Raw genomic sequence first — 11640 nt, 5'->3', positions numbered from 1 at the left:
ATCACATACTATGCATCTCATGGACTATATGATAATGTCCAACCATTCATGTTACCATTATTTCAGATAATAATAAAACAACTTTATTAATTGCAATATTAAGTCATACATCATGTCATACATAATGTAATACATAGCATTATACAATAGGATTCTAGGGCACAAATCCCAACAATCTCCCACTTGCCCTAAAGACTATTGTGCATTAATCTAACTCCCATTCCCTCTAAATGCGACTCGAAGGTCCTTTGAGGCAAGGCTTTGGTAAAGGGATCTGCTAGATTATTTGCACTTTCAATCTTTGCTACCACCACATCTCCACGAGCAATAATGTCTCTAATGATGTGATACTTTCTCTCGATGTGCTTTCCTTTCTTGTGATTCCTTGGATCTTTTGATTATGCAATTGCACCACTATTGTCGCAAAACAATGTGATGGGAACTTGTTCCATTCTCATTACACCAAGGTCAGAAAGGAATTTCTTGAGCCATACAGCTTCCTTTGGTGCTTCACAAGTAGCAACATATTTTGCTTCCATGGTGGAGTCTACAATACAAGATTGCTTGACACTTCTCCAAGTTATGGCTCCACCTCCCAAGGTGAAAACACATCATGATGTGGACTTTTTGAAATCTAGATCCGATTGAAAATCTGAATCTGTAAGCCAATGGGAATCAAATCCTCACAATGGTAAACAAGCATATAATTTCTCGTTTTCCATAGATACTTGAGAATATCCTTTACAGCTTGCCAATGTTTTGGTCATGGATTTGATTGATATCGGCTGACCATGCCAACTGAATAACAAATATCTGGTCTAGTACAAAGCATGGCATACATGAGACTTCCTACTGCAGAAGCATAAGAAACTTGTCTCATCATATCTACTTCCTCTTGAGTCTTAGGCCTTTGGTCATTAGAAAGAGGAACTCCATGTCTGAAAGGAAGTAATCATTTCTTGGAGTTTTGCATGCTAAACCGTTCTAGAACCTTATCTATATATCCAGCTTGAGATAAGCCTAACATCTTATTCATACAATTTCGCCAAAGCTTGATCCCTAGAATAAAATTAGTCTCACCCAAGTCCTTCATATCAAATTGGCTTGACAACCAAACCTTTATAGATGACATTACCCCTACATCATTTCCAATGAGTAGAATATCAACATAAAGCACTAAGAACATTACTACTTTATCTTGATGTCTTTTGTACACACATGGTTCATCAAGATTTTGTTCAAAACCAAATGATTTGATTGCTTGATCAAATTTGATGTTCCATGACCTAGATGCTTGCTTAAGTCCATAAATGGACCTTTTCAACTTGCATACCATATGCTCTTGGTTCTCTGCTATGAAACCTTCTGGTTGCATCATATAGATTTCCTCTTCAAGATTGCCATTAAGAAATGCAGTCTTGACATCTATTTGCCAAATCTCATAATCATAATGAGTAGCAATGGATAAGAGAATTCTAATAGATTTAAGCATTGCTACTGGTGAAAAGGTTTCTTCATAATCAATACTCTTTTTTGAGTATACCCTCCAGATCTAAATTTTTTTTTTTATAAAACAGAATGGATTTTTAAAAGAATTTTGAAATCTGATTTTTAATTGAAAAACAGAATGAACTTCAAAGAAAAATTGTAAACCTGATTTTTTTAATTAAAAAATAGAATGAACTTTGAAGAGAAATTACAAATCTGATTTTTTTTTTTTAATTAAAAAAAAGAATGAATTTTGAAATAAAATTTCAAATCTGAATTTTTGTTAGAAAGCAGAATGGGTTTTGAAAAGAATTTTCAAATCTTATTTTTTAATTAAAATACAAAAGTATCTTCAAAGAGAAATTGCAAATCTGATTTTTTTTAATAAAAAAAAAAATGAATTTTGAAATAAAATTTCAGATTTGAATTTTTTGTTAGAAAATAGAATGGATTTTGAAAAGAATTCTCAAATCTGATTTTTTTTAATTGAAAAACAGAAGGAACTTCAAAGAGAAATTGCAAATATGATTTTTTTTAATTAAAAAACAAATTGAATTTTGAAATAAAATTTCAGATCTGAATTTTTTGTTAGAAAACAAAGTGGATTTTAAAAAAAGAATTTTCAAATTTGATTTTTCACCAACTATGAACAACAAATCTAAGATTATATCATATATATCCTACATCTATATGATCAAACGTATGAACACACATGACCAAACAATCATTACATTTTTTCATGAAATAAAGATTCAAAAACAAGAAAATCATATTAGAGATTAATGTTCTCAAGGAAAATGTAATTAGATACACACGCTAATGAAAGAATAAACATGTAATACGAGAGTAGAAGTGATACCTACATCAATGCATGAATAAATTCTACAGGGAAGAATTACTTTAGAGTTAGAGAGAGTGAATCTCTCTAAGTCCTAAAGAATTTTTACATAACAAGAAAGAAAATCTTAAAGTCAAATTTCCAGAGTTTCTTTAACGTAAAGGGGCAAAGGGGTGCTGAATTTTAGATTTTCTCCTCTATTTATAGAGGCAAGTCTGCTTAAAAAAATTAAGCTAGGGTTGCTTAGAAAATCAGTAGATATGAATTAGGTTAGGTTTTATCCCTAAAAAATCGAATCTGATGGGTCTAGACCTAAACTAATTGTATCTAGACCCAATTTAACATTTGTGACAATCAGCACTGTGGAAGTGCCGATTGGCGCTCTATAAATGCACAGTACCAATTGGCACTCCTCAGTGCTCAGCCCAGTATCTTTTTCTTGTATGTTTTGAACTCTTTTTTGGCCATTTTTCTGAGCTAAGAATCATATTTGGATGTATTTTGAATTTGTATTCTTAATAAAATCCATTTAAACTTGATAATAAAATCTCTAAAAATAATTATCTCAGAGATAATTATCTTAAAAACTTAATCATAAATCCAATTTCAACATTATTAGACTATTCCTTTTTATTCCTTTACAACCAAACTTATTTTTAATCAAAATCATCAACCAATCACATAAATTTATTTAATTAATTTTAATTATCAGTCAATCAAAATTAATTTCAATTAATCACACGTAATCAACTTCACCCAATAAATGCATGCAAACCATGCAAACTTAATCTAGTGATATCTTTCGATCTGATGGTCCAATTTGGAAATCGAACGTATTGTCATGATTGTTAGAATCTCAAGATCATTTTATGATACGTGATGAATGATTTAATGCATGAAATGCAATTATGATTTTTGGGTACTTAGAATGATCATTTCAGTTATCTTCCAAGATTAAATTGTAGGTGCAAAATTGAGTGTCTATAACAAGAAATATATATTGACGAACTCTCGTATTCAAGTGGTCATCCAAAATCATTTTTTGATATCTCTTAAATATGTGTAATTACAGTAAAAAAATCTCTCTCACACACACACACACACATATATATATATAGCTTTAAGATGTTTCTTGAGGGATAAGAGATAAGGCTATAATAATGAACACATTCCAAGTAAACCTTTCATTATCGAAATTTTACATTCGAATTAGACTTTATTTGTAGCACAAAATATTAAATAAATAAAAAAGTTAAAATGCAAAACTTATTTCCTATATTTCACCGAATTTCATTTTAATTTATATATATATATATATATGTATTTGTTTAATTTAGTTTTCAAATTTTCAAATTTATTCAATTAAGTACATTTTGAACGGGGCCAATCAAAAAATTCCATTCAAGTAGACATTTGACATTTGCCATTGCCTTGTAAAAATGGCATTATAAAAATGGCATTATAAACCGAACTCTTGAAAGTCCGAACACAGGCGTGCAAGAGTTCAACGGAGCGGTGTTTGGCAGCAGAGCAGTAAGTAAATGTTGCATGCGTCGTTGCCTAAGCCTACATGTATAAACCAAACTCTAATCGCCGTTCTTAATCAATGCAAATCAATGCACGAGCTTAAGCAAGTTTATGCTCTCATAACCACTCTTGGCCTCTCCCAAGATGACCCTTTTGTATCAAAAATTCTTTCTTTCTCTGCACTATCTGATTGGGGTGACATCAATTACTCTCACAGGCTATTTTCACAACTTCACAATCCCAAAACCTTCTATTGGAACACAATCATTAGAGGCTACTCGAACAGCAAAAACCCCAATCCTTCTGTATCAGTTTTTATTAAAATGTTGCGAGTTGGGGTCTCCCCGGATTATTTGACGTACCCTTTTCTTGTAAAGGCTTCCGCACGCCTTTTGAAGCTGGAACTCGGTGCGGCAGTTCATACCCATGTCCTGAAAACTGGGTTTGAGTCTGATAGGTTTATTCAAAACTCTTTGATTCATATGTATGCTTCTTGCAGGGATATCAGATATGCACGCACAGTATTCGATGGAATGCTTACAAGAAACTTGGTTTCATGGAATGCAATGTTGGATGGGTATGCCAAATGTGGGGATGTGATATCTGCGCGGAGAGTGTTTGAATTGATGCCAGAGAGGGATGTTGTGTCGTGGAGCTCATTGATTGATGGTTATGTTAAGAGTGGGGAGTACCAGGAGGCTCTGGTTGTGTTTGAAAATATGCGTGCTGCTGCTTCGGGAACCAAGGCCAATGAGGTGACTATGGTGAGTGTTTTGTGTGCTTGTGCTCACTTAGGTGCACTTGAGCAGGGGAGGATGATGCATCAGTATGTTATCGATAATGGGTTGCCTTTAACTTTAGTCTTGCGAACATCTCTTGTGGACATGTATGCCAAATGTGGGGCGATACCAGAGGCTTTGAATGTGTTTCATGGGGTTCCAATGAGTCGTACTGATGTTTTGATCTGGAATACAGTAATTGGAGGTCTTGCAACACATGGATTGGTCAAAGAGTCCCTTGAATTGTTCACCGAAATGCAAATTGTTGGGATTACCCCGGATGAGATCACATACCTGTGCCTGCTTACTGCTTGTGCTCATGGAGGATTAGTAAAGAAAGCTTGGGATTTCTTTGATTGTCTTGGTAAACATGGCATGACACGTAAGAGTGAGCACTATGCTTGCTTGGTAGATGTGCTGGCTCGTGCTGGTCAAGTAGCAGAGGCATATCAGTTTATAAGTCAAATGCCCGTGGAGCCAACAGCTTCAATGTTAGGTGCTCTACTAAGTGGGTGTATGAACCATGGGAAATTAGATCTTGCTGAAATAGTTGGAAGGAAGCTTATAGAGCTGGAGCCAGATCATGATGGTAGATATGTTGGCTTGTCAAATATTTATGCAGCTGAGAAGCGCTGGGATGATGCAAGAACCATGAGAGATGCCATGTTGAGGAGAGGGGTGAAGAAATCTCCGGGTTTTAGTTTTGTGGAGATATTTGGAAACCTTCATAGGTTCATAGCTCATGATAAAATACATCCTGATTCTGAAAAAATTTATGTGATGCTGAAGTTTATTATAAGCCAAATTCAACATGATACCAATAATGAAAATCTAGAAAATTGTTTGTATGATATGAAAGATGTCTGAGTATTTTGCTCTTTGTCTGCATAACAAATCTAGTTCATAAAACTTAATTTTTATTATTTATTAGATATTTTTATATGATTATTGAGAAAAGACTAAAATTTTCTTGGTAAAGGGATTTGATATCTGATCTTTTGAGTAAAATGCTATGCCGCTATGCTGCTTGCAATTTCAGACTTGATTGGGGGAGTGGAGAAGGTTAAATGAAGCCTTCCCTACATTTGATCTTTGGTTCCTCATTCTTTTAAGAACCAAGCGCTGGGATGATGCAAGAACCATGAGAGATGCCATGTTGAGGAGAGGGGTGAAGAAATCTCCGGGTTTTAGTTTTGTGGAGATATTTGGAAACCTTCATAGGTTCATAGCTCATGATAAAATACATCCTGATTCTGAAAAAATTTATGTGATGCTGAAGTTTATTATAAGCCAAATTCAACATGATACCAATAATGAAAATCTAGAAAATTGTTTGTATGATATGAAAGATGTCTGAGTATTTTGCTCTTTGTCTGCATAACAAATCTAGTTCAAAAAACTTAATTTTTATTATTTATTAGATATTTTTATATGATTATTGAGAAAAAACTAAAATTTTCTTGGTAAAGGGATTTGATATCTGATCTTTTGAGTAAAATGCTATGCCGCTATGCTGCTTGCAAGTTCAGACTTGATAGGGGGAGTGGAGAAGGTTAAATGAAGCCTTCCCTACATTTGATCTTTGGTTCCTCATTCTTTTAAGAACCAAGCTCCTTATGTTTTGGGTCTTCACCCAAGAACTTAAAGAATAGTCCAATCATATACTATGGTACTTCCTGTAGGAGGTAAAAAAAAATGAAGCTCCACTTTATACAAAAAAATCATCATTAAAATTGTACAAAATGCATGTCAGTGGTGGACTAGCAGCATTTTGCGTGGGTGTGTGTTAGTGTTAAGAGAATGTATTATATATTCTCGGTTCCATGTGAGACTCGGAGAGATTTGGGTGGTGACATAAAATAAAAACAAAAATTGGTGACCAATGGAACTAAGCACCTTTCATTGGCAATGGCATGAGTTGAGGGACACTTGTGAAATGGTAATTGGATGCTCGAAAGGATTAATCATTTGTACATAACCAAACCCAAGTTACCATGGAGAAAATTGTGTGTGATGATCACGTACGGTTGCTCAACTCAACAGGATATACAAATTACAAACCCTGTTTACTTACAAAGTATTATAGCAAATTATAAAATTATAGGTAGAAAGATAAGGTAGGCAAAACTATGCAGCTGATACTGACTCCAACAAAGCATCCACATATTCCTTAAGCTTCACTTTCGTAATTGCACCTTCCCTCCTGCTTTCTGGAACTTCCTCCCCATTCTTGAAGAGGATCAAAGTAGGCAATCCATAAACTTTGTACTCTTCAATTAGCCCTGGATTTGTATCATGATCTATTTTTACAACCCTCAATCTGTCTCCGTATTCCTAAAGTTATAAAATTATATATATTAATGAATAAATGATTAAATATAGAAATTACTCATAATATTTATATAATTTGTCAATATTTATATAAAAGTAATTGGGATAAATAATTAGTTACCTAAGAAACATTGACATAAATACTTGTTTATTAGTTATAAAAGTGACATCAATCACATTCATTATCAATTTGTCACGTTGATTCGTGAATTTCACAGGAAATTCATTATCAGTTTGTTATGTTAATTTGAAAATTTTCATAGTAAAATTTATAATAACTTCAATATTATTCATTAATCATTATATTACCATATGAGTAATTACTTAGTATGTACTTCTTTCTCTAGTATATTAATTATGAATTCTGCTAATTAAATTCATAATTATTTGTTGATGCCTATTTTTGACAAAAAACCCAATGGCAGAAGAAGCGCAACATCAGGGGAAGGTGAAAGAAAAAGGGAAATTGATGAGGTAAAAGTAAAGTAAATGAGCTGTGGAAGCCCAAGAAAAGAGGTAATAAACCTAATGGGCCAACATGACAAGAATGATAGCCAGCAAGCCCATGGGCACAACAAGAGGTAAAAATAAAGTAAATGAGTCGTGGAAACCCAAAGGAAGAGGTAATAAATTCAATGGGCCAACATGGCAAGCCCATAGGCATGGCAAGAAAAGGAGCAATAGAAATAGAAGCCCAACAAGCTGGACGGGCAAGGGCTTCTGCCAAGACAATGTCCAGGCCCACGAAGGGAATAAAAAGAGGTAGTACAAACCCAAGAGCCCACACTCTTCACACCATGATGGATAGCATGAACCCAAGACACGTAGTAGAATGAGACAAGGCAAGAACAGTAGAAATGGCATAGGAGTAAAAGAAGATAAACATAAAGGATAGTAGAACACACACAAGGGCTAGAGCACTACCTACTTGTACACAGCCAATACTGGAGAGGTGGGTCCTCTATCAAGGGATTCAGAGGGTGTGGTTTGATGGTAGGGAGAAAAGTGGTTTATTTTGGAACTCCTACTGAGGCTTTTTTTGGGAAAAATGCCTTACTGGGATGACATTTCGCCCAAAAGAGGCAAGTAAAGGGTCAGAGCCACTTAATGCATGCTATAGGGGTAAGTAGAGAGAGAGCCTCCAATTCTTATCCATTCGGGTAAGGCAGAGAAAGGAAGGGGGAAAAACAAAACAAAGAGTTTTGTCCTGGAATGAAGAGTGGTGTAGCAAGTACACTCTGAGCAGAGGTAGAGGCTGGGCAACCAACAGGTTAGTGGGTAATCCTGAAGAGATGCCCTCAAGAAACCAAAAATGGTTAGTGAAGCCTTAGGGACAAAAATGAGAAATCGCATGGAATCAAGCAATATAAAAGGAAGGGAGGTAGCAATTAATAGGGAGGACCTCACGGATGGGAAAGGAGAGTAATAGAAAAAAGTAAGAATCAGAGAACAAAAGAAAAGAAAATGAAGTGGTAAAAAAAAATAAAAAAATAAAAAAAAAAAAAAAGGAAGAGAGAAATCACGGTAGAAATAGAGGCATGCATCAATAGACCATATTTTCTCTCCCTCATGATATTGCCACCCTCTAAAACTATATGAATTGGAACCCAAAACCATTTAGGCCCTTTCTCCAGCATGAGTAACTTTAATAGCAGAAACTTGTAACGAGGTTGCCCGTGTTGGCGTTTGGTTCCCTTCTTGGAGCCAATCCTGTTGAATGAATCGGCCCAAGATTGGGAGAGCGAGCTAACACTATTGCACTTGCTTAGAATTGTAGTTATTCCCTTGTTAATATTTTAGCTTATTTGATATTCACATGTTATTCATTTTGCTGTAGTGTTTTCAAATTATTAATTATTCTGCTATGACATCCTTACTCTATTTGATGTATCAGTTGTTCTGCTGTATTATCTTTTATTTTATTCGCGGTAATAGTTGTCCTGCAGTAGTTTCTTTTGTTATGCTTTATTATAAAAGTTATGTTGTCGTAGTATCTTTTGTTGTGCCCGTTGTAACAGTTATTCTGCTGTAACTACATCTACTGCATCCAACCTGCCGTATTGTTTCCATGCCGTCTAAGTATTGGGCATGTCTGGCTTGCGTACAAGCTGGCCTACAGTATAACCCCACGAGGCCAGTCCTAACTCCCTTACCCACTCACTCACAGGCCTTGATGTAGCAAACGGGCTTTGGCCCATTAACGCGAAAAGGCCCCCACATTATTATTATTTGATTACTACATTTTTACTCCATGATTACTAAAAAAGTTTCTAGTTAACAAGACAAAAGTAAATTTATGTGCATGTTACTAAAGTAATTCATGTGTCAACATTTGCTGAAAAGTATATATATATATATATATATATATATGTATTTTATTTATTTATTTATTTATTTATTAGTTGAAGTGACACCAACGATTTCTGTTGTCAATTTTTCAAGTTAATTTAAGATTTTTTTTTTTTTATAATAAAATTTATAGTAAATTCAATATTATTCATAAAATTTTATTTCTACAATCATATGTTAGAATAAGAATTAGCTTCTTAGTGTGGATAAATGATGTTTCTTTACACTTGAACGGTGTAATTTTAGCCAATGTAGTTTAGTCTTTCTTAATAACGTATACCACCTTCTCAAAAACTCGAAAAAAAAAAATGTTAGAATGAGTAATTATTTAGTATATGCTCCATTCTCTCATATGAATGAAGATTTTAAGTAATTAAAATAATTATGGTTTATTATTCATGTGAGATAAAAGAGGAAATACAAAATTTAGCTACAAAATTAGTTGTAACATAATGTTACAACCTTCCTTAATATCTTATTATTGGTGGTAAATTTTCTTCTTATATCCTCCATGTTTGCAAAATTTTTATAAAATTAAAAATCAATAACTATAACATCAATAAATTATTTAAATTGCAAGTTTTTTTTTTTTTGTTTAAAATTATGCATAAAATGTAAACTTATAAATCATATAGTAAATAATATCAAATTGGCACAAAATTTAATGTATATTAAGAATATAAAGAACGTGCAATTCAACGATTAGATTTTCAAAATATGAAGTAACGTGAATGATATTGAGTAAAGTTATAATCTTACGTTACAACTAATTTTGAAACTAAATTTTTACTACAAGGAAATACTACTGCTATACTACTGCTACTACTACATTAACCCTACTCTGCAAGTAGTGATACTTTTGGGTTAGAATGGAGGGGATATGTTGTGTAACAATGCAAAAGGTAAATATAAAAATAGATAGATAAATTAAATACCTGGGCAATTGATTCGATAGCAGGCGAGATTAAGCGGCAGGGACCGCACCAATTGGCAACGAACTCCACAAGAACAAGACGGTCTGACTTCAACACCGCGTCCGAGAACTCCTTCTCCTTTATCTCCCTAATACCACCACCACAACTAATTATTGTTGATGACTTATTATTACCAACAGCAACAACTACTGTGTCAGCACATGGATTTTTACGGAACCTAACTACTCTTCTTTTTTGGAGCTTCTTGAAGAAACAAGTGGTTGTTGAATTCAAGGTTATTGTTGAGGTAACCGTTCTAACAGGAAGGAGTGGTCTTGGAAATAATGTTGAATTTGAGAGAACAGTATCCATCATCAAACTCGATCAGTTGAGCGAAACAGAGAAAGATAGAGAATGGGATCAGAAGAGAAAGTGTGCGTGTGGTTGTGAGGAAGTAAATGGTGCTTGAGTTGTGGAGTGGATATGAGGAAAACCCTCATTTGATTTGCGGTCATATGAATGTCACGTGGAATCAAGCCTTTTGTGACTTGAACCAGATATGGCAAAGTTGGCCTTTTCTTTTCTTTTATTTTTTTCTTCCTTTCACAATCTAGGATATACTAATCCCAACTACTCAACCAAATTATATCACATATAAAAATTAATCTAAGAGCACTAGCATCAGCTCTTCTATCCCAAATGTCATTTTTTCATACCAAAACTTACCTTTTTTATTTTAACACATCATTTTATAATGCATTCTACATCGCACCTTCTATTTTAAAATTCAACACATTAAAATATCTTAAAATAATATCCCTACCAAAAAAAAAAAAAACTCAACAACCCAACTAGTCAACCACCACTGTGGCCACCACCAAACCACCATAACCCAACCAAAAACCCATCACAACTTGCAACACAACCAAATTGGAATTCACCACTGCGAGAAACCGTGCCCCCGGCCCTTTTTTAGGATGTTGGGCCAAACTCACGTAAATGGGTGGAGTCGTATTATTACCTTTCAAAATAAATGTTCGACTGATTATATTTTCCTATTTAGATTAAAAGTTTTACAATGGAGTCGTCAATTATTTAATTATTGGAATAAATAAGAAAACCAAAATTGAAAAATTCCTCATTTTATTGATTGCAAATGAATTTACATTGGTCCTAAGAAATTACATGGCTTTGGTCCTAGATACAATCTAAGATTAAAGTAAATGGCTTTGGTTTTCTAGTTACAATCTAGAAATAAAAAATTAGGATAAGAGTTGATTTATCAACCCTTGATCTAAGCTTGGAGTCTATGTTACAAGGTAAGAAGGTATTAGACACCCACCTTGCCCGATGAAATCGGTCTTCTAGACTATAGTGACCAAAATTCATATCATATCATCCAATATGTCAATAA

At 34.0% G+C, this 11640-nt stretch overlaps 2 protein-coding genes across 2 annotated transcripts; one reads left to right on the top strand and one right to left on the bottom strand.

Moving 5' to 3' along the window:
• Positions 1-3761: 3761 nt before the first annotated feature.
• Positions 3762-5998, top strand: LOC111993366 (pentatricopeptide repeat-containing protein At5g08305). Its single transcript, XM_024025208.2, has one exon. It carries the CDS (start codon positions 3868-3870, stop codon positions 5497-5499), a length of 1632 nt encoding a protein of 543 aa, XP_023880976.1. The 5' UTR covers positions 3762-3867; the 3' UTR covers positions 5500-5998.
• A 506-nt stretch (positions 5999-6504) lies between these two features.
• Positions 6505-10786, bottom strand: LOC111993406 (thioredoxin X, chloroplastic). The gene is made up of 2 exons (XM_024025244.2): positions 10248-10786; positions 6505-6966 (listed from the first exon to the last, which is right to left on the bottom strand). Exons 1-2 carry the CDS (start codon positions 10599-10601, stop codon positions 6760-6762), a joined length of 561 nt encoding a protein of 186 aa, XP_023881012.1. The 5' UTR covers positions 10602-10786; the 3' UTR covers positions 6505-6759.
• Positions 10787-11640: the final 854 nt, after the last annotated feature.

The sequence above is a fragment of the Quercus suber genome, unplaced genomic scaffold (assembly GCF_002906115.3).
Source record: "Quercus suber isolate HL8 unplaced genomic scaffold, Cork oak 2.0 scaffold_665, whole genome shotgun sequence".
NCBI classification, from domain to species: domain Eukaryota; kingdom Viridiplantae; phylum Streptophyta; class Magnoliopsida; order Fagales; family Fagaceae; genus Quercus; species Quercus suber.
Note: the sequence above shows the minus strand (reverse complement) of the source record. Positions and strands in the feature narration are given on the sequence as shown.